The sequence below is a fragment of the Brassica napus genome, chromosome A6, assembly GCF_020379485.1.
Source record: "Brassica napus cultivar Da-Ae chromosome A6, Da-Ae, whole genome shotgun sequence".
In the NCBI taxonomy this organism is placed as follows: Eukaryota; Viridiplantae; Streptophyta; class Magnoliopsida; order Brassicales; family Brassicaceae; genus Brassica; species Brassica napus.
Window position 1 is genome coordinate 15,623,127 of NC_063439.1, and position 23,182 is coordinate 15,646,308.

General features: G+C 37.0%; 3 protein-coding genes and 1 long non-coding RNA gene across 6 annotated transcripts; 2 read left to right on the forward strand and 2 right to left on the reverse strand.

Moving 5' to 3' along the window:
- Positions 1-737: 737 nt before the first annotated feature.
- LOC111198903 lies at positions 738-3,227 on the reverse strand. The gene is made up of 3 exons (XR_002653021.2): positions 2,588-3,227; positions 1,567-1,988; positions 738-1,477 (listed from the first exon to the last, which is right to left on the reverse strand). It is a non-coding gene; the product is annotated as an uncharacterized LOC111198903 (long non-coding RNA).
- A 254-nt stretch (positions 3,228-3,481) lies between these two features.
- Positions 3,482-6,302, forward strand: LOC106359979 (endoglucanase 16-like). The gene is made up of 8 exons (XM_048734849.1): positions 3,482-3,865; positions 3,936-4,148; positions 4,385-4,585; positions 4,667-4,744; positions 4,864-5,013; positions 5,095-5,203; positions 5,284-5,447; positions 5,727-6,302. The coding sequence occupies exons 1-8, from the start codon at positions 3,644-3,646 to the stop codon at positions 6,048-6,050; spliced, it is 1,461 nt and encodes a 486-aa protein (XP_048590806.1). The 5' UTR covers positions 3,482-3,643; the 3' UTR covers positions 6,051-6,302.
- Positions 6,303-8,214: 1,912 nt separating this feature from the next.
- Positions 8,215-9,879, reverse strand: LOC106359109. Its single transcript, XM_013798862.1, has 5 exons — positions 9,591-9,879; positions 9,293-9,459; positions 9,135-9,196; positions 8,881-9,054; positions 8,215-8,839 (listed from the first exon to the last, which is right to left on the reverse strand). Exons 1-5 carry the CDS (start codon positions 9,877-9,879, stop codon positions 8,215-8,217), a joined length of 1,317 nt encoding a protein of 438 aa, XP_013654316.1.
- A 5,279-nt stretch (positions 9,880-15,158) lies between these two features.
- On the forward strand, positions 15,159-21,884 carry LOC106361511 (endoribonuclease Dicer homolog 3). Of its 3 annotated transcripts, none has more exons than XM_013801262.3 (24): positions 15,159-15,399; positions 15,460-15,628; positions 15,713-15,826; positions 15,930-16,064; positions 16,139-16,208; positions 16,274-16,311; positions 16,391-16,522; positions 16,615-16,773; positions 16,864-16,981; positions 17,054-17,159; positions 17,245-17,425; positions 17,518-17,678; positions 17,768-18,018; positions 18,105-18,376; positions 18,462-18,979; positions 19,056-19,150; positions 19,226-19,455; positions 19,536-19,745; positions 19,811-20,278; positions 20,352-20,624; positions 20,716-21,042; positions 21,101-21,233; positions 21,304-21,415; positions 21,508-21,884. In XM_013801262.3, exons 1-24 carry the CDS (start codon positions 15,305-15,307, stop codon positions 21,710-21,712), a joined length of 4,572 nt encoding a protein of 1,523 aa, XP_013656716.2. In that variant the 5' UTR covers positions 15,159-15,304; the 3' UTR covers positions 21,713-21,884. The 3 variants fall into 3 exon arrangements, with proteins under 3 accessions (XP_013656716.2, XP_013656718.2, XP_013656717.2); XM_013801264.3 differs by having other exon boundaries at positions 17,057-17,159; XM_013801263.3 differs by having other exon boundaries at positions 15,163-15,399; positions 15,463-15,628.
- The last annotated feature ends 1,298 nt before the right edge of the window (positions 21,885-23,182 follow it).

Here is a 23,182-nt window from a genome sequence, read left to right on the forward strand (position 1 = left end):
AAAGACGAAAAAGTTACATAAAAGGTTTTTGATTGATTTCGGACTGAACCTTGTTAAAGGCTGCCTACGTACCCCTTTCGAGGATCAAGCCGAACGCAGTTCAATTGATAGAGCTGGACAAGAGACCGAACTGCCTGGGCGAGTTCGTCTAGTAATTGAGTGCCAGTCATAGAAACCTAACTTGTCGAGAATAAAGCCTAAAGTTCCTAAGTGCAGAGAATTCTGAATCTAAAAAGCTCTCCTTCATGCTTCTCGACTAGGACTCCTTATATACTAGCTCCAAGGTTGGTTTACGCTTTTACTCTTCTGCCCTTAAGTCGTCATAGCATAAAAATGGAGATATTCCATTTTCCCGATTTTCACAATTATCTTCAAAACTTCCGTATTTATCCGTGGAAACTTGACATTTATCCTTCCTTGTGGACCAAACGTAAACCGTGCTGTGGTTTACGGGCTTTTGGTTAAGAAATCGCAGGATGGGCCTCGAGTCGTGTTTTAGGTCCCTTTGGGCCATCTTCCGACTCGAAGCGTTTACTACGATTTCTTTCGACAAAGAACGAACTTTCCGCGGTTTCTAATCCGCAAAGTTTGATCGATGATTTAGAATAGCGGAAAACATAGACTGAGCTTGCTACGGTCTTCGGGAGATAGCATTTGAAGGTTTGACGAGAATGCATGGACTGGTGTCGTACCGATGCTCGGAAGAGCTCGGTCGCTATGCAGCGACCAAACTTTGGCTCGAACCCGGTCGCTACATAACGACCGAGCGGAACTAGTGCTCGGTCTCTACGTAGCGACCGAGCGAAACAGACGCTCAGTCGCTACGTAGCGACCGAGCGCTCGTTGCGCCCTTCGATGTTCTCCCATTGCCGGCTTGTCCATACCAACATCCCATAATATTGGTGGCGCATCCCCTTGACCAACAGGTCCAACGACTTCGGTACCAAGCCCGGTTACACCTTCAACCAAAAAATTATATATTGTCAATTAATTTCAGATAACCTGCTAAACATACAGACTTACATTACACTTAAAGCATTAACGGGCTAACTATGATACATAGATCCTTTTACTCACCAGGGGTCGCATTTCCTTGACCAACAGGTCCAACGCCTTCATTACCAAGCCCGGTTACACCTTCAACTAAAAAATTAGAAATTGTCAATGAAGATCAGATAACCGGCTAATCTTAAAGCCTTACATTACAATAAAAATTATTAACGTGCTAACTAATATACATAGATCCACCACTCACCAGGTGTCGCATTTCCTTGAGCTCCTTCATCCATTTCAGTATCATCGTCGTCAAGTTTGATGATCTCTCTAACTGGTTGTGTGCCTCCGTGTTGGTTAGCCAGAAAATTGTCTGCGAAAGCCATCTCCAACGAAACTCGGTGGAAGAGCCGCAAGCTGTCTTGTGGAAATAAAGCATCCATGACCCGCTCGGTCTGTGCTGCACGATTTCCAAAGACTAAACCTGTTGCATTGTAAAACAAATATTATACATTCATCAAAATTTATTAGCAAGTCACTTGATATTATTCTCTCTAGGCTTTAGAAATTTACTTTCGTAAACGGCTCTCGAGTTCTCGTTTGCGGTGTGATCAAGGACATACGTTGTATTGCCTAAAAATTAGTACGGTAGTGAAACTCGTATTCAGCAATGTCTTTTGGACCCATCGTTATGAGCATAGGAAGCTCACTTATCCAGGTTCTCCCATGGAGAAGCCAAGACAACACAGCTGTGCTCGAGATCGTCATCGGCGGTGCCCGGTTACCTTGGGGGCCGAGCATCCAATTAGGAAGTCGGTGAGAAATGACAAGAGGTGTATACTGGCTGAGACCGTAGCGCTGTCTTATTATCTGGTCAATCGTATCGTAGCTCACAGTTTCGTAGACGACCACCCTATAGCCTATGTCTTCTGGATGGGTTATGAACTCCCACTCTTCTTCCATTGTCCTCGCCAAAATCGTACAGAGCGAACCATCTGAGATTGAAACACACAATCTACTTACAAACAAGAAATTGCATGCATCTATATTTTAACACAAGATATGTTATCAATCTACAAAGAATAAATTGCATGCATCGACATATCTACAAAGAATTAATTGCATGCATCGATATATCTACAAAGAATAAATGCATGCATAACTTTTTTATACAGAAGATATGTTATCAATTGCAAACAATTAGCGGGTTTTTTTTATGAATGATCAATGATGTCTGTAAAAGTTAATTTTAGCATGTACGGATGAAACTAGAGCAAGAAAAGAATGAAAACAAATTAATGCTGACAGAAGAACATGGTGATGATTAGATAGTAAATGCAGGACTAACGGCTTAAACATGAACGAAACAAAATAAATGCAGATATAATGGACTTCTTTTATATATACGATGACAACAAATTAAATACCGACATCAACGACAATCCAAAACAAAAGGAAACAAATTTATTGCAGGTGAGAAGGTGATTCTACAGTAATTGCATCACACACACCGAAGAAAACAAATTTAGTGCAGGTGAGAAGAACATTCTAACAACAGAGAGAAGAACATTTCTTTTGTGTCAGGAATAATCACCTTGATTTATTTCCTCAAGTGTGAGGAGAAGCTCATCGTTGAGCTCCCTTTTATACACAAACCTCGAGTACATGTTTTAGAAACCCTCCCCCAGAAAAACTTTTCGCATGCAACCCAATATCTTTTCTTCTGATCTTCCTGGCCATGCAGCCGCTGTGTCAGGTTTTCCTATGTTTCTACTGGTTCGTGATGCTCAAACAAACACACGTAAAAGAGGTAGGAAAAAAGGCAATCATTACTAACCCCCAATTAAAAGTTTAACCATTTTAGCTTGCTACCTAAATACAGCCTACCCTAAATCGCGAACACAAAACGTCATGAGGTTAGTTTGGTAATTGCTACATCACCCGGATTGAATCTGATCCCCACACATAATTATTTTGTGTAGTTACCTAATTATGTACTTCTTATCAGATATTGAACCATTCATGATTTAAAGCGTTCAACATACTTTCAATGTTCTGTTTTTTAATTATGTAAAAACTAGTTTATACTCATTGACAAAGAATCGGCCTGTATTTGTATATATCCTCTAATCGAAATTTAATTTAATACAATCATTTCACCAAGAAAGGATAATGTACCGAGTGATGTAGGAGCAAATCATCCCGACTGATGTAGTCTCGGTGACGAGTGATGGAGGAGCAATGTATGATTTATAAATTAATTGAGAAAACAAAAAATCTGAAAACTTTTTTAAGGATTACGAAAATTAGAAAAGAAAATGAAACAAAAAACACAAAATAGTGACCAATGGATATGAATACCTAAGTCAAGATTAGTAAATCTATACTTAACTTTCCAAGAAAATTCTATTTTAAGTCTCTAAATTTTGGGCAATCTGAAATCTAATATAAAACCTGAGGTAGAAGAAGCATAAAAATAAATAAATAAAGAAACAAAACAAGAAAAAACGGAAAGTCTGCAATTTCTTTTCGTTTTTTTGTTGTTGTTAAAAATAAATTTATAAAAAAGGGAAAATATTCTTTTTTTTTCTGTGATCACTTCTTATATAAAGAGTTTCTATTTTTATTACAAAAAGAAGCTTTTGAAAATATGGGTAGTCCTGGGGATAAAGCAAGAAGAAATGTTGTGATTAGGGCTATATTGTTGGGTCTCATAAGCATTGTATGTGTGAATGGTACTATCATTAATTACAAGGAAGCCTTAACCAAATCCCTAATCTTCTTGGAGGCTCAAAGATCAGGCAAACTTCCTCCTAACAATAGGGTTCCGTGGAGAGGTGATTCTGCTCTTGATGATGGCAAACTCGCAAATGTAAGTTTTTGTGCTATATTTATTAGATTCACTACCAACATAATCTAATAATATGAGTGTATCTGTATAGGTAGATTTGGCGGGAGGGTACTATGACGCAGGAGACAATGTGAAATATGGTCTTCCAATGGCGTTCACGATAACAACGCTGGCTTGGTCCACCATTAACTATGAAAAAGAACTCCATGCCGCTGGAGAGCTCGAAAACACTCGTGCAGCAATCCGTTGGGGAACGGATTATTTACTCAAATGTGCTTCTCGCGAGAACCGCCTCTATGTTCAGGTCCGAACCAAATATGTTTTTAAGAAACATGTAGACATTTTAAACCTATTTTTCTAAATATGATTCTAAGATATACCAAATTTTACGTCTGGAATGGAAAGACTCCATTGTTTCATCAATTTGCATCATGCAAGAAAGATGAAAGTGGAAGTTTTTCAAAAAAAAAAAACAAAGATGAAAGTGCTCATTTCCTAGTTATAATATGGCTATGCGCCTATGAATATATGATCATATAGGTTGGTGATCCAAACGCGGATCACAAGTGTTGGGCGAGGCCTGAGAACATGCAAACGCCAAGGACGGTGTTGGAGATAAGTGATAAAGATCCTGGCACAGAAATCGCGGCCGAAACTGCCGCTGCACTGGCTGCTTCCTCCATCGTTTTCCGCCACATAGACCACATGTACTCCCGCCAGCTCCTCAACAAAGCCAAATTGGTATGCTTATCAATATATACATATTTTCACACATACACATTAATAAATAAACTAAAGATAGATAAATATTTCAATATGTAGCTCTTCAAGCTAGCCAAGAGCCACAAGGGTACATACGATGGAGCATGCCCTTTCTACTGTTCTAACTCTGGTTACAACGTAAATCTCAAAACAATAACTTCCAAAGCATTTTCTCTTCCAAATATCAATTTTCTCCCTGTTTTTAATATGTTTTTGTTCACACTGTAACTGATATCAATTTTGACACAAATCTGAAGGACGAGTTACTATGGGCGGCAACATGGTTATACAAAGCAACAAGGATTGAGGTGTACCTTAGCTATCTCAAATTTGAAGCCATAAGTGCTTACGTCGCTGAGTTTAGCTGGGATCTAAAATACGCCGGTGCGCAGATCCTGATTCTTGAGGTAATACATGGCTACAATTAAAGTTTGTTTTGGTGAAACAAGTTCATGCATAAATATGGGTATTTATGTATATATATGCAGATGATATTCGAAGGCGCAAAAGGACTTGATCTATACAAACAACAAGCTGATAGTTTCATCTGCTCAAATATCCCGGAGAGTCAGTACCACCAAGTGTTCACTACCCCAGGTACTGCCTACATATATTAACATACATTATAAACATATTTATGTTTTGATTCACAGCGTGATCTTATTGATTAATAATAGGTGGTCTGATTCACTTAAGGGATGGAGCGAACACTCAATATGTCACGGCGACAGCCTTCTTGTTCTCGGCCTACGCCGATATTCTCCAGAAACACAACCAAAAGATCACTTGCGGAAGCAAACAATTTGATTCAACAAATCTCATGGCCTTCGCGAAAAAACAAGTAATATTTTTTTCTTTTAAATATGCTTTACTCTTTCGTTTGTTTTTTTATTTCCTTACAAGTAAACAATAATACTTTGTACAAAGATTTATACGTTTGACCACTATACGGGCACACCTATTTGGGAACTGGAAGTTTCAAATGTTTTTTTCACTTATGAAGTGATTCGTAATATATATATATATATATATACTACAACGTAGCTGCAAGGAAATGCTTGTAGTTCGCACGAAACAATAGAAAATGGCCTGAATTTCTTTATGCCTTTGCACGTTTCAGATTGACTACATATTAGGGCATAACCCAAAAGGAAGATCGTACATGGTTGGATTCGGACCAAACCCGCCAATGCAAGCCCACCACAGAGGAGCCTCGGTTCCAGTGGCTGAAGGCAACGAGCCATTAAGCTGCCCAATGAGCTTTGTGAAATGGTTCAACAAGAACCAGCCTAATGCTAACGAGTTGACAGGAGCCATCGTGGGAGGACCCGACCGTCAAGATAATTTCCAAGATTTCCGGTGGACCTCTGCTTACACGGAGCCTTGCACTTACATCAACTCTATCGCCGTGGGTGTTCTCGCTAAGCTTGCCGCCACGGCTTAGAATCATATATACCACATTTCATAACAAGTATTATTCTAGGGTTTCCTTTGACTAATATATTTGCATACGCGTGTGGCTATTTATTGTGAATCTATTTTCATTCTTTTTACCTTTGTAGGTAGATTTCTGGAAATATGGTTTCCCGAAAATATAAAATTGTCATGGGTATAATAATAAGCCCTAATGTTAAAACAATAATTAAGTGAAATTAATGAATAGCCGGAATGGTAAATTCCTACCATTTCATGAATATTTTTTTGAACTTTATTTTGTTTTGTATGAAACAACGTTCTACTGTTAATTTCAATGTAATTTCTATGGAAATTTCAATTTAAGTAAACAGATGATCGTTGCCAGGTGTGTGGTGGAGGTGAATCTGTCGACCAAGTATTATTTGTTGGTTATATAATTTAGTAATTTGGAAGATAAGAACTACAAATTCCATCGTCGTTGTGCTCTTGATCTACAAATTCCATCATAGGTATTGAATCTATTCATCTGTGTCTCGTGCTCTTAATCTGTCACAAGCCACCATGCAACTAGCAAGTCACGGTTCACAATTCACAATGGGAAGCGAGTATATATAGAAAAATACTTCACATGATCATTAATTTATCTTTTAACCTTATAAATATTCTATCACTCAGTGGTTGGTAATGAAGATCACCAAATTCGGCACAAACCTCAATGAATATATGTTTCATAATATTCAGTGTGTTCAAGCAAGTTAAACACATCATAATTCATTGGATACGCGTGAGTCTTTACATAAACACTCAAATGAATATTCACAACAATTTAATGATGCAATCGCAAACAACCATAAATCATCAATCTGAACACTAGACTCATCTTAGACTCTTAGGAGATTGGCTAAGGAAGACTAGACCGAGTTTAAGCTTACATAACTTGCTGGAAACTCAAGATTTAGAACGGCCACTGAACGGCCACTGAGATGGTTACAAGGCATGGAACCTATAACCAAGCTCACCAAGGAGTCTAGCGTCCAAAGAGGTCAAATAGGCTTACCCCCCTCCCCTCCCCCCCCCCCCCCCCCCCCCCCCCCCCCCCCCCCCCCCCCCCGATTTCTCTCAACCAACTGAACCAAGACAAAATAGATGGAACATAAGAGTCAATAAATCAGTTCGCCCCCACGGAAAAATAATCCATCATAACGGTATAGAGAAAAATAGAAATAACCAAATAGCATAATTTTTTTCCAGGACAACAATCAGCAAAGAGAGGGTAACCAGATTGATCCCACAATTCTCCTTGACCAACTAAACTAAGCAAACCCGATTGGAAAAATTAAATCAATCAGTCAAGAAAAATGCATATGTAAAGTAGTTTTAACAATTTAGTTCACTTAAAAAATATTAATAATTCTCTTTTTTTTTAAAGAAAATTTTAGCCACAAGAATAATACAAGTAGACATGATCATACATATGAACAAAATAATGTATTGAAAACTATATAAATTAGGGAAAATTTCCATAATAGAATGAAAAAACCATATTATTTATCCTCTTAGTATAAAACCAACATTAGTTCGTCCCTATAGTATAATAATTGTGTTAAATCAAAAACTACCCATTGATTAATCAAACAAAATTAAATTTAAACTAGTTTTATATATTAAAAACTTAATTAGAAAAAAAAGAAAAAAAAAACAAAAACCCAAATTTTGACCAAAAATAAGATTATGTTCTCTCCGCCTCTTTCTCTCTCTTTCCAAACGCGACTCCAAAGGTGATTTAGAGATTCTCGGTGAAATCAGCGGAGAGACTAGTGGCCGTGATATCAAGTCTCTCTTCAAGTGGAACACCCTTCATCTTGTTCATTCTGTTTTTTTTTTCATGTCTCTGTATTTGTGTTCTCAGTTGAGTCTGTGTTCTTCAATCGGGTTCTTCTTTACATGTTCCTCAATTGACTGATTGATTACAGTTTCTTATATGTGTTGTCGGCTTGGTTAGTTGATAGCGTGAACTACAAATGAATTAGGTTTGTGTTCTTCAATCGGGTTTCTCTTTACATGTTCCTTTTTTTGAATGAATGTTAAATTTTATTCATAAAAAAACTTTGTACAACAAGCGCAACCTTTATCTTATGAAGTACAACTTTCAAAATCAATTACTACCATAACTACGAAAGCTTTAGAAATATTCACATTCTAGTACATAACCGAAATTGCATAAGCTCATCCATTCCTTTAACTCCCTTTGCTCTCATCAGGCTAATCTTGTTTCGAATCACCTTATCAATCATTCTCTTCAGTGCTGACAACGGCAACATCTTGTCTCCATGTTTAATCTTGTTTCGTTCCATCCAAAACACATACAAAACCGCCTGAAATGCATATCTAACACAGAACATACTCTTCTTTTCCATTGTCTCATCAGTTATAAGAATCATAGTCTCAAACCAGACATTTGTATAGGAGCTTCGCAATATTCCTTTGGTAATATGCTCCCAAACCTGAGAGGAGTAGGAACACTCAAACAAAAAGTGGTCTCTCGATTCTGGAGCATTCTTGCAGAGGACACACGTTGTGTCAATACGATGGTTCCACCTAGCAACTCTATCCAAAGTGGACATTCTATCCATCGTCGACAGCCAAGCCATGAAACCAAACTTTGGCGTAGCTTGAGAGAACCAAATACCAAGAACCCAAGAACAATGCGTCTTAGTCTCCCTCAGCAACATCCAAGTCTCATGAGGCGAGAATTTCTGCTTAAATCCCGACTTACTTCTCAATAAACTGACATCATCCTTAACAGAGATTAGCTTCCTTTCAATTATGTTCAGATCTGATTCAATGTCATTAGTAACCCTGTTTGATTTCTTCTTCTTCTCCGAGTGTTTGAGACTGCTTCCTCAATCGTAGCTCCCCTTTTAACACATATATCAATAATCTCTCTCTCTCCCAACAAATCAGAGAGCACACCTTTGTCTGACCATCTATCATACCAGAAGGAGGTATGCCTACCATTTCCCAATTCTTTCCTATAAAAAGACTTATTCACATCTTTCAATTTCAACATCTTTCTCCACTTTCAAGAACCAACTTGCATTTTTGAGCTCACTTCCCAGAAACTTTTGCCCTTAAGCAGGTTGAATCTAATCCATTTACCCCACAACGACTCACCTGATAACATTCTCCAAATAAGCTTAAGCCTATACACCTTATTAACTTCTTTTGATATCTTAGCCCCAGCCCACCTTCATTTTTGATCATACATACATCTTTCCACGCTACTTTAGCACATGTGATTTTGAGCTCGGGCCCTGTCCATAGAAATGCAGAGCAAATTTGTTCCACCTCCTTTATGCATTTGCTTGGGATACGAAAAACAGCTGACCAGAAGTTGACAATTCTCATAAAAACTACTTTGATCAATTGAAGGCGTCCTGCATAGGACAAAAATCTGCACGTCCAAGAACTTATCATGTATCTGATTTTTTACAAAAGAGGAAAATAATCTTGCTTTCTCATCGCCTGAGTCATGAGAGCGAGACCCAGATAACGAAAGGTAGTTCACCCTCAGCAAACGAGAAGTTTGTCAATATACTCCTCTTCTCTGCCTCTGGAACACCAGCCATATAAATCATAGATTTCTCTAGGCTTAATTGTAGTCCCGACCACACCTCAAACTCATCAAACATAGTTAGAGCTCCTTCTATAGACTCCTTCAACCCTTCCAAAAGGACCATTAGATCATCCGCAAAAGAAAGATGCGTGAGAGAGAGTGATTGACATCTTGGGTGGAACTTGAACTTCCTCTCTTCCACAGCTCTATCAATTTTGTGGGACAGAACATTCATACACATCACGAACAAATACGAAGAAAGTGAGCACCCCTGTCAAAGACCTTCTGAGCTTTGAAAATAACCCACAAGGTCTCCATTCACTTGCACCGAGAAAGAGGGACTGGTGTTACACAATTTGATCCAGTGGATAAACTTCTCATGAATACCTAAAGCTCTCAAACTCTTCAACACAAACATCCATTGAACATAGTCAAAGGCCTTGGAGATATCAATTTTCATCACGCATCTAGGAGTAACCGAGTCTCCGTGATAGTCCTTGACTAGTTCCGAAACTAAGAGCACATTCTCCAGGAGTAACCATCCTTTCAAAAATGCAAAATGATTTTCTGAAATGATTCTTGGAAGTAACTCCTTCAACCGATTAGCATTGATTTTTGATACTACCTTGTATAGGATGTTGCAGCATACTATCAGACGATAATCTCTCATCTCTAGGGAATCCAGTTTTTTTTGGAATTAGTACTACAATTGTGGAATTGACTTCTTTAGGTAGAAACCCAAATATGAATACTGACTGAACAACAACAGTGAAATCTTGAGCAAGCACAGACCAGGTAGTTTTGAAAAACTCACAAGGGAAAACCGTTTGGTCCCATTGATTTATTATTTGGCATAGCAAAGAGCACCTTGCGTATCTCCTCATCGGTGACTTCTACTTCCAACATTCGGAAATCTTCTGAAGAGCATCTGAACTTAAGCAAATCTTGTAACTCTTCTTCTGAGGTACCCTGATAATTCTTCTGATTAAGAAATTATGAAAAGAACCTTTCTGCCTCATGTTTTATATCCGAGTGAGTAGTTACTAAGATTCCCTTCGAGCATCTGATTTCTCGAATCAGATTCTGATCTTGCCTTGTATTGATAGCTCTGTGGAACGTCTTGTTATTCTGATTACCAACATCTAACCAATGAAGTTTACCTCTCTTCTTCAAAAAATCCTCTTCAAGACTCGGAACATGCACACTTACCATAAGCTTCAGCTTCCTCTTGAATGGCAACTTCACTTGGCTGAGATAGAGTTACTTTATGCTTTTCACAGAGATAGCCAAACACCTCCTTTTCTCTTTTTGTTAAGTTACCTAACTTGTCTCTTCCCCACTCTCTTATTAACAGCTTCAAATTCTTGAGATTTTTTGAGAATCTGAACATAGCTGAGGTGGAATGAAACAGCCTTTCTGTTGACTCCCAATACTCCTTAACCATAGGTAGAAAGCTTTGTATACTTCCTATAGCATTAACGTACTTAAAAGGCTTCTTATTTTCTCACTAGGAGGAAACAGTTGAACCTTGCACCTCATGTAATCAGAGCATTCCCCTGGTTTAAATACTGAGTAAGCATTGTTGAACCGATGCAGAGTATCTTCATTCAGTAATACTCTATCTAGCTTCTTGCATATAACACCTTCTTCCTTTTTATTGCACCATGTGTACAGCAGTCCTTGATAAGCCATGTCAGTGAGATGGCAGTGAAGAACCAGTCTCTGAAAATCCCTCATTCCAATCGGAAGCCTTCCCAAATTCGCAAAAATCGAGTTCTCCTCACCCTCTAGAATCTCATTAAAGTCCCCATGATTCTCATCAGGCTAATCTTTACATGTTCCTCAGTTGACTGCTTATTTGATTATAGTTTTTTTATGACATGTCACCATCTTGTTTATTTTCTCTTCCGGCAGGTTAGAATTTGCTGTTGGAACATCTATTGTTTTTAGTAAGTACTCTCCATGAGGTACTTTTACATTGGTGAGTGTCTGGAGAAGACGAACCAAAGATTTTTTCGAAGGAGAATAACTTTTTTGAAATCTTGGAAGAAGGTCAGAAAGTCGATATAGTTAAGTACATTGATTACATGAGTGCCTTTCAAGCCGGTGGAAACTTTCTCATGCTCTACAAAAGACACGTTCGATGGCAAAACAGTCTCAGAGCTAAGGTATGAAGCATATGTGCCAATGGTCTTACGATACCTCATCTTAATTTGTACATCGGCTAGATCAAACTGGAACACCCATAAGATTTTTGTTGCGCACCATCTGTACATTTCTTCACCTTGGAGATGGTTTTGATGCTTGCAAGTTCTTGATCAACGAACTGAAGGCGTCCGTTCCAATACAAAAGAAAGAGGTGTACGCTAATGTAGAGATTTGGAAGAGAATTCTGAGGTTTTGGAAATCAGGTTTTTCTTATCTGTAGAATGTATTTTCTACATTGCGTAAAACCCATATAAGCAGATTATACCATATGTATCCTTTTGAGTAATCTCTAGATTTCATATTCTTAGAATTTTAGAATTGCTCATAAAATATAAGCTGCATTCAGAAAAAATGTAGCTATCTTTATAATGTGTAGACTTCGCATTCCTCATATTTAGATTTTTTTAAGTAGATTATTCGTTCTAGAGAAAGTAGATTAACTTCTTTAATCTGAAATTCAATTTCTACCCACCTATTTTACGTAGAAGATGAAATCTGCTTTCCATATAACATCATTTAAAATTTTAATTTAACAAGTTTTCAACCCAAAAAAAATATCAGTTTGTATATATGAGTATTTCATCAATTGTTTATATTTTTATAATTTTTGATTCATAAAACTATTTATTTCATTAAGTTTGAAAAATGGAAAGGATAATAAAGAAAAATGAACAAAAAAGTTTAATACTAAAGGGACAAAGATAGTAAATTTTCATTATATTTTGGCAAATTTCCCTATAAATTAAATTATATATATTATACAACAATATTACTGAACTAATATGTGCTATGTTTCTAACATCATAGAAAATTTTGATAACCGAAAAGTATGTTGGATCTGGAATTTGACATTAGCCGATGAAATGTACTTTGAAAACGAAACATAAAACATATTCAGATGATAAAATAAATTAACACATAGATCAAACATTCATAATGTAATGTTATATATACATAAAGAACATGTGATAATAACATGTTATAATATGTTATAATATCATTGCTGGTTACAAGTTTGATATACTTTTATAGCTATCAGAATTATGTTGATGGTGTTATCAATATAGCACATATTCATGAATATTTGTCATCTGATTCATATAATTCATGTAGTTTTTAATTTAATGTTCTGTATAAGTGTCTGGTCATATAATAGTATAAATATTTGTATGGACCGTTTCAGTTGTAAATGGAGCCCTGTGCTGAAAAAAATAGAGCTTTTTAAAGAAAAGAAATAAAATTTGGATTTAAAAAAAAAATAATAATTTTAAAACATTTCGGACCCTAATGTAGATTAAAAGTTTTATAAACGGTTATGGATCATGTGCAAATGTGCTGGGAGCACATGCACAGGACCGGGACTTACGCTTAGTTGTTGTGGCTTATCAGTTTCGTCTGTTTGGTTTATCCGAATCAGTTTTCTCTTCTTTTTAGTTAGTATCATGTTGACAGAAAAAGAAAAAAAAACATAGCCGAATTTGACCAGGACGGAAGTAAACCCTGAGTTCTTTCCCTAACCAAATTGTACGACCACCACACTCTCAGACGCGTATTCACCAAGTACGAGCCAGTCAGACTTCAAGTACGAATTGTGGCTTTTTGTGTTGACTAATATTTATTATTCCTTAATTTAGTTTGTTGACTAACTAATTAATTAATTAATTAACTAGGTTTTGACCCGTGCGCCCGCATGGGTGTATATTTTGCATAATTATATATTTTTGTTAGTTGTAGACTTGTAAGTTAATGTTTCATAGGTTATTGAGTTCTGATATATAGTGTATCTTGTTCATTTTGCTTGGTATTGAATTTTAAACTATTAGTTGTTATTTATTTTCAATCGTACTTTTTTTTATTTTTACTTGGTAAATTAAACAATTAAGTGTAAAATATTGGAGTATTTTGTTTAGATTGGGTGTGTTTTATTAAACTATACTATAAAATTTGTGTGATCTTTAGAGATAAGCATTACTTGGTTGGCAAGTTTTTTTGGAAGATAATTACGTGATTGCGTTAATTCTTTGATCCCTTTTTTAAATGCTGACTGCGTACAATTAGGAAACAATATTCTTTGTTGATTTGTTTTTTAATAATCGTAAATTTATGAGTCGTTTTTGGAATATTTTCTCATATGGAAGGAAATAAGTTTGAGGGCAATTGTCAATAATAGCACCTTTGAAGTTTATGTCTCAAAAATAGCAGTAGAAGGAGAAAGTCACAAAAATGACATTCATTAAAGGGTAAAATATCCCTAATACCCTTGGTTTAAAATTAAATAAACAAACAAAAATAAATAAAAATAAATAAAATAAAAATAAAAAAATGAAAAAACGAATTTTTTTTTTATAGTTTCAGATTATATGTTTTCAGATTCGAAATTTTTATAATTTTTTTTTTCGAATTTTTTTTTTAAAATTTTTTTTTCAAATTTTCTTTTTATAATTTAAAAATACTTTTTGAAACTGTTTTTAAAATTTTTATTTTTTATTTTAGTATTTTTTTTTATAAAATTTTAAACCCTAATTCCAAAACCCCCACCCCTTAACTCTAAACCCTAAGGTTTGGATTAATTAACCCAAGGGGTATAAGTGTATATTTACCTCTTTAATGAAACCTATTTTTGTGACTTTGAGCCTTGAGTGCTACTTTGGGAACATAAACTTGGTTTAGTGCTATTCTAGTCTTTTTCTCTAAGTTTAATTAGGTACGCTTTTATATGCAAAATCTTAACTAATATGATATTTAAGGAGCATATTATATGCATATACAAAAAATACCAAATTGATAAACAATAAAAAATATTTGACTTTGGGAACCAAAATCTAAACCATAAAACAACCAGACCGTACCTTTATTATAAAATTAATATACTAAATGTTGGTAAGCATAGTCATAAAAAATATTATTCACTGTTTATATCATGCATATGTAATAGAAAACGTGAATATAATGGTGTAGATACGTTTTGATATGAAAGATATTTTGTAAATATATGTTCAATCGATTGGTTTGCAACGGGTTAACAGATTTTAAAACATTTGGTTATTGATTTTTTGTGTTCGGCTGATAAAATTCTAAATTTAGCATTGATTTGGGTAATTAACAATTTGTAAGCCCAAAACAATATTGTGGGTGAGTAAGAAAGATGAAAAGGCAAAAATGTTTCAGAAAAAAAGAAGTAAAATGACAGAATTTGATGGCAGTGGCATAAAGATGTAATTTTTGTGCAACTCTAAGGAGTAATTACTGTTTGTACTTCTGCCTTAATAGTTTAGATAATCAAAACCATCATGTAAAAAGGAAGAAGAGAGAGAGAAATAAAACCCTCATTCACAACTCTAACCCCCCTTGGATCAAACATAGTACACTTGCTAGTGGCAGGACGAAAGAAAGAGAATCGCCTTTTTATTGGTCTCTTCGAAGAAGAATCTCTCTACCCTTCTCTTTCTCCGTTTTCCATGGAAGGAGACGAACCTCGTGGAGGAGGAAGCGATTCTCTTTCTGTCAAGAGGAAATTCTATGAAATCGATGAAGATTCTTCTCCTATGAACGGGTATCTTCTCTCTTCCTAGTTGCTTTTGGGTCTTGTTCACTAAAGCCTTTTCCTTTGCAGCAGTTCCGAGTTGTACGAGGTTGCACAGACCAGGAACACTATTGCTCTTCTGGAAACAGGAGTTGATAAGTTTGGGGTAATCAACTTGCTTATAAAACCCATTCCTTCTTCTGATTCCCCCAAAAGATTCATCATTTGCTTGGCCCCTACTGTCAATCTCGTCAAACAGGCAACTCCCTTTCTCTACTCTTTATTTGATTGATTTCTTCTCTGTAACAAGATTGTTTGTTTTCTTTTTTCCCTATGGATTTAGCATTGCTGTGAGATTAGAGCACATTTAAATCTGAAGGTTGAAGACTACTATGGAGCTAAAGGAGTTGATAAGTGGACATCACACCGCTGGGAAGAGGAACTTTTTAAGAACGAGGCAAGTTATATGCTAACAACTGATCTCACTAACAGCTATCACATACACTTTGTCTGTTGCCTAACCCAGTTGATCTGTCTATTACCTTTTTTGTCTGGTTCAGGTTCTAGTTATGACTCCTCAAATATTTCTAGATGCCCTTAGAGGTGGATTCCTGAAAGTAGAGATGGTACGCCTTCTTGTAATAGATGAATGCCACCGCACCACTGGCAATCATCCTTATGCAATGATTATGAAGGTAGTGCTTTCTCATTTGTATTTTCGGTAACCAGAGTCAGTCAATAAACTATTATCTTCCTGCTTTGCGTGAAGGAGTTCTATCACAAAGCTACAGACAAACCGAGGATGTTTGGATTGACTACGACAGCCGCCATTAGAAAAGGCATGCTATTTCGAGTTTCCTCTTTACGTAACTGTTTTGTTAATGTTCCTCATTGAACTGTGCAGATCAAGTATCAGAACTGGAGAACCTCATGGACTCGCAGGTACTTTGTTTATTGTGTAAAAAAAGAAAAGAAATGTGTACTCGTTCACAAAATGCAAGATTTACTTTGGAAATTTCAGATTTTTAATCCTCAAGGGCAGAAAGGGGTGGACAAGTTTGTTACAAAAGTGAAAGAAGGTCCAGTATTTTATGACCCAGCACCTTTATGCCGTCTGGAACTGAAAGATAAGTTGCGAACTTCACACCTCAAGGTAATATTATATGCTCACTGATTATGAGCCAGAGCTTTGCTCTTTCCTATTATCTTTCACAAGGTTTGAAAAGGTTGTATCTTGTTCCACAGTTTGATGCTTCTCTGTTAAGTCTTCTTCAAGAACTGGAAAAAGGCAATTGTCAGGACGTGGAGGAGAATAAGTTTAAGGCATATCAAAAGCGACTGTCCGCTGACTACCACGATATTTTGCATTGCCTTGATAGTCTTGGCCTCATTTGCGCACATTTGGTATTCTTTCTGTCACATACGACCACGCCACATATAATATTCTGTGATGAATTAACATATATATTTTAAAAATCTTGCCTTCATTTAAAGGCGGCTGAAATCTGCTTGGAGAAAATCTCGGAAACCGAAACTTATAACGAATGCTCAATGGTGTGCAAGGAGTTTCTTAGTGATGTTTTATCCACACTTGGGCTGTTTTTGCAGAAAGGTACGGTATTAGAAGCTCTTTTTGCATTGAGGCTTCGAAATCACTAATTTAATCTTTTGTGTGATTTAAAAGAAGAAAAGAATTCGGTAGATTTGCCGCAAGACAATCCGTCAGCAGTGATTTCGGGACTTGTATCTCCCAAGTTACAAGAACTTTTCCATCTATTGGATTCATTGAGGTAACTTATATATTGTATTTTTTTTTCAATTCCCAAAATTGCAACAAAGGCTCATTCTGTTCTGACGATTTTAATTCGCTTACAGAGGTGAAATGCAAAAGCCATGCCTTATTATAGTTGAGAGAATCATAACTGCAGAAGTGATCGAAAGATACGTGAAGAAACAAGCCTCTTTAGGTTACCTTTACGTCTTATCTTTAATCGGAAACAACGCCTCTACCCAAGCATTGGCACAGAAAATGCAAGATTCATTTCATGTTGGCAAGGTTACATGTTCTTTATCACCGTAGACGGTTAACAGATTGAAGTTATATTATGTTTTCTCTGAAAGCTTTTTGTTTTTTTTAAATGGATGCAGGTAAATCTTGTATTTATCACTGACGTGGTCGAAGAAGGGTTTCACATGCCAGATTGCTCATGCATGGTATGTTTTGACCTGCCCAAAACAGTGTGTAGTTACTCGCAGTCTCAAGAACTGGCCAAACAGAGTAACTCTAAGTCTATCATGTTTCTTGAAAGGTAGGAGAGAGTCTTGGTTAACAGAACGTGTTTGCTGAAACCCAATGCCCTCTTTTGCATCTCAGTTTTTCCATACAAAAATTTTGTAGGGGGAACCCCAGCCAAAGAGATCATCTGTATGACCTTATGCGAAGACAAGTACCAAAAGAAACTCCAAACCAAGCGAATTGTCAGGACTTGAAAGAGAACGGAGCCACGGTTCATGATGAACCAGCGCCAAAAGAGCAGTCGGCTAATAAAAGGTTACGTCAACTGCAAGTGTTGGATAAGAATCTGCTACAATGCAGCGCCAAAGAGAAGGCCCCCTCTTCTAAAAGTAAATCATCTGCGTCGGCTGCAGGTATGTGTCACACATCAGCAGATGCACATCATACGAGGTCATGGCGTTTCTCTTGATGTTCTTATATAATTCTATTCTTTGGACAGGTTCCAAAAAGCGGAAGGAGTTGCACGGGACAACCCGTGCAAACGCATTGTCAGGAATCTGGGGAGAAAATCTTGATGGTGCCATCTTTCAGGCTTATAAGTTGGACTTCTGGAGTAATATCTCTGGGGACGCGTACTCTAGTTTCTCTCTTCTGATTGAGTCAACCCTTGCCGATGATGTTGGAAATGTCGAGATGAGCCTTTACTTGGTCAGGAAGTATATAAAGGCTTCTGTTTCACATTGTGGCCAGATACGTTTGAGTCACGAAGAGGTACCTCCCACACTCTGGTCTATGGGATATTTATACAGTTTCTTGTTTATATTCTTCAAATTTTATGTCTTGCGAAAACATGCAGATAGTCAAAGCAAAGTGTTTTCAGCAATTTTTCTTCAATGGCATGTTTGGAAAGTTGTTTGTTGGATCCAAGTCACTGGGAACAAAGAGAGAATTTTTGCTTCAAACTGACACAAGTTCTCTTTGGCATCCTTCCTTCATGTTTTTAATGCTACCGGTTGAGACCGGTGATCTAGTTTCGAGTGCGACGGTTGATTGGTCAGCGATCAACTCCTGTGCCTGTGTAGTTGATTTCTTGAAGAAAAATCCCCTTCTAGAACTTCAGGTTGGTGAAGAAAATCATTGCAACACCTCATCCGGTCAGGAAGGGACACAAAAGAAAGAAACGGAAACGAATCTGATTCATTTTGCCAACGCTTTGTCTGATAAAAATAGCATCGAAGAAATTGTGGTCATTGCGATTCACACCGGAAGGATATACTCTATAGTTGAAGCCGTCAAAGATTCTTCTGCTATGAGCCCGTTTGAGGACGAGGCCTCATTAGAATATGCTACTTATGCAGAATATTTTAATAAAAAGTAAGTCATATTCTTATCTATGGATCTTCTCTCAGTAAATCTTCCGTAACTTATAGCGTCATTTCTCTTCAATCAGGTATGGGATTGTATTGGCGCACCCGAACCAGCCATTGTTGAAGTTGAAGCAGAGTCACCATGCGCACAACCTCTTAGTCAACTTCAGTGACGAAGGTAAGTTGAGTCTTCCTCTAGATATTGTAATGTACAAGCTCTTAAAGATGTTGTTTCCTAAATGTAAATGGACAGTGATTGAGAAGAAAGAACCAAACGTTAGTAATGTTAGAAAAACAAAACCCAACATCCACGCTCATTTGCCTCCGGAGCTTTTGGTTAGAATTGACGTGCCACGTTCTGTGACAAAATCAATCTACTTACTACCATCAGTGATGCACCGCCTAGAGTCTCTAATGTTGGCCAGCCAACTTAGAGAAGAGATTGATTGTAGCATCGATAACTTCAGTATATCTAGTACATCGGTATGGTTTTCCACACTATTTATAATTTAGAGTGGAAACTAACTGTCAAACGAAATATTGTATTTGATTCAATGAATCAGGTTCTTGAAGCACTTACAACACTTACATCCGCTGAAGCGTTTTCCATGGAACGTTTGGAACTGCTTGGGGATTCAGTCTTGAAGTATGTTGTGAGTTGTTCTCTATACCTTAAGTATCCTAACAAAGACGAGGGACAACTTTCGCGTGAGAGGCAATCGATTATATCTAACTCGAATCTTCACCGCTTGGCTACAGATCGCAAACTGCAGGTATCTCTATGTAAGTAATGTAATTTGAATCATTCTGAAAACTAAAGATCTATTGGTTTTTACAGGGATACATAAGAAACGGCGCCTTTGAACCGCGTCGGTGGACCGCACCTGGTCAATGTTCTCTCTTTCCCGTTCCTTGCAAGTGTGGGATTGATAGTAGAGAAGTACCGTTGGAGCCAAGATTCTTTACAGAGAACATGACTATAAAAATTGGCAAGGCCTGTGACATGGGTCATAGATGGACGGTTTCAAAATCTGTATCAGATTGCGCTGAGGCCCTGATTGGTGCCTATTACGTCAGCGGTGGATTGACTGCGGCTCTTCACATGATGAAATGGCTTGGCTTTGACGTTGAATTTGACAGAGAACTAGTGAATGAAGCCATCAATAGAGTTTCTCTACGGTGTTACATCCCTAAAGACGATGAGCTTACGGAGTTGGAGACAAAGATCCGACGTGAATTCTCTTCAAAGTTTCTTTTGAAAGAGGCTATCACACACTCATCTGTTCATGAATCCTACTCCTACGAGGTCTGGCTTCATTCTTTCAATCCTGCATTTTTCTAATCTCATGCTTGCTATCAACTTGTTGTTCCTCAAACAGAGATTGGAGTTTCTTGGCGATTCCGTGCTTGATTTTCTAATCACCCGACATCTCTTTAACACCTACGAAAAGACAGGGCCTGGAGAGATGACTGATCTTCGATCTGCGTGTGTAAACAACGAAAATTTCGCGCAAGTTGCAGTGAAAAATAATCTGCATACCCACCTTCAGCGCTGTGCAACGGTTCTTGAGACTCAGATAAAAGAGTATCTGATGTCCTTTTCAGAGCCAGATGAGACTGGTAGAACAATCCCTTCAATGCAAGGCCCTAAGGTGCATGACCGTTTAAATATCCATGCTTGAGTGATTTCAGATATTAAAATAAAAAGAATAAGGTTGACAAACTTTGTCTGTTTCGGTTTAGGCTCTTGGGGACGTGGTGGAGAGTATCGCTGGAGCATTGCTGATCGATACAAGGTTAGATCTTGAAGAAGTGTGGAGAGTCTTTGAGCCGTTGCTTTCTCCACTTGTGACACCTGATAAACTTCAGCTTCCTCCATACCGAGAGCTCAATGAGCTGTGCGACTCTCTCGGGTATTTCTTCCGTGTGAAATGCGCAAATGATGGTGTGAAGGCACAAGCCACGATCCAGTTACAGCTGGACGATGTTCTTTTGACTGGAGATGGATCTGAACAGACAAATAAACTGGCACTGGGAAAAGCAGCTTCCCATCTGCTTAAGCAACTTGAGGTATATATGTCCTGATGTTTCCACTTGTATGTGTATTCATTTTCTATGCTTCTTTCAGATGAGAAACATTTCACGTAAAACTGGGAACGGGGATGATCAAAGCTCCATGGATATTAAACTTGCTTGCAATCTTAGCGACAGAGAAACTCCGTCTTCAGATTCTGTCGAAATGCAGGGCACAGTGGTTCCAGGTAAGAGTACTTCAAGATTCTTCTTCACTTCTTTATCGTCCAGAGTTGTGCTAATGATTTATTTTTACAGTTATTGGGCCTATAAACATGAAGAAAGGAGGGCCCCGTGGAACACTACATGAGTTCTGCAAGAAGCATCTCTGGCCAATGCCTACTTTCGACACTTTGGAAGACAAGTCTCGGTGAGCTCATCACTTTGATTTGTCCTAGTTTTTATTTGGCTCTCATGGGTCCTGACCAATGTTAAACTGATAACATATTTGTGTGCGGACAGAACTCCCTTTGAATTCACAGATGGCAATGAGAAGCGGACTAGCTTCAGCAGTTTCATATCGACCATAACCCTGAGGATACCTAATCGTGAGGCTGTGATGTATTCTGGAGAAGCCAGGCCTGACAAGAAGAGTTCCTTCGACTCTGCAGTTGTGGAACTGCTCTATGAGCTCGAGCGCCGCATGATCCTGACTATAAAAAAGTAAAATAATTGCGACTCTAAAATAAGTTAATTACTAAATGCTATACATTTGAGGCGATCTTGCAATCACCAAATAATCTAGTATGTTGACTAGGTTTAGATTGATTTGTATCTAAAATGTCTGATCTATCTTATGAATGTTATGCCTTAATGATAAGCTCTCAAACATTACTAGAGCTACAGCTACTAACAGGTTTCAACAGATCAAAGCCTTTGTGGGATCCGAGAATCTGAATCCGTTTTGAGTAGTCTTCCCGCCTATAATCACTGCTCGTAGCTTTTCACTATACCTCTGGGTTGGTGTGGATTGCGGCTTTGATTTCCTCCTCTGTCATGTGTTTCCTACGAGAGTAACGAGAGTATGTACAAAACACAATCTACTCTGAAACTAGTTAAAACAATGAGATCCTGACACTCAGATAACAGATTAGGACACTGCAGCTGCAAGAATACATAGATTTGTTGGAGAATCTGCTGACTTGAATAATCTCATTTAACCATACCATTCGATTGAAACATACAGAAACAATATCTGCTTTATAACCCTAAAATGATAGCTTGGATCCCAAAGATGAAGCAGAAAATGGGGGCATCTTTCTCTCATTGATTATTTTTTGAATAATATGTAAAATTTATTTGGTAAAACACTTTTGTACAGACTTAAGAGCATCGTTAACCCACAAACCCACTTAGGGTTTCTTAATAACTTTTTAAGTATTAAATGTTAGTTAAGTAGGGGTGTTCAATCCGGATGTCGGTTCGGTTTAGGTTCGGTTTTTTTTGGTTTTCGGTATTTCGGTTAGTAAAATATAACTACCATTCTAAATCCATATTTACTTCGGTTCGGTTCGGTTTATATACCGTCGGTTTTCGGTTTATTCGGTTTTATACTAAAACCATAATTATTTAGTTTGAGATCATATTATATGAATTTTAGAGTCATATTGTCAACATAATCGTTTATTAAAAATATATTACATGTTCAAATAAATGAACAAAAAAGTAAAAATACTTATACCATCAAATAAAATAATCAAATCTCTAACTAAAATGAAATCTTGAAATTTTGAAAATAAAAATATGAAACAAAACAGAAACATGAAAGAAAAGTTTTTCCACTCTTCCATATTTAGTGTTCATTAAAGTCATGTTTTTTCAATTGAACACGAAACTCTGTTTATTTACAGATAAAAAAAAAGTTGTAAAAATTTTCCATTAATTATTATCTATCAAAATAATTTTCATATTAATTTAGTGAAGACTAAAATAAAGCAAAAAGATCAAAAGAAGACTTAGAAACTAAAATGCCTAAATTGCGATGTATTGTTATTTAATTATAGTTCAAGTGTTTTACAAATTAAGGTTCTTTATTACTATAAAATTATGGTAGTAGTTGTTAACACAAATTTAACTTATGTAACAAATAGATTTTCATGTATTGTTATAAAATAGACACATTTTACATGTTTCTACT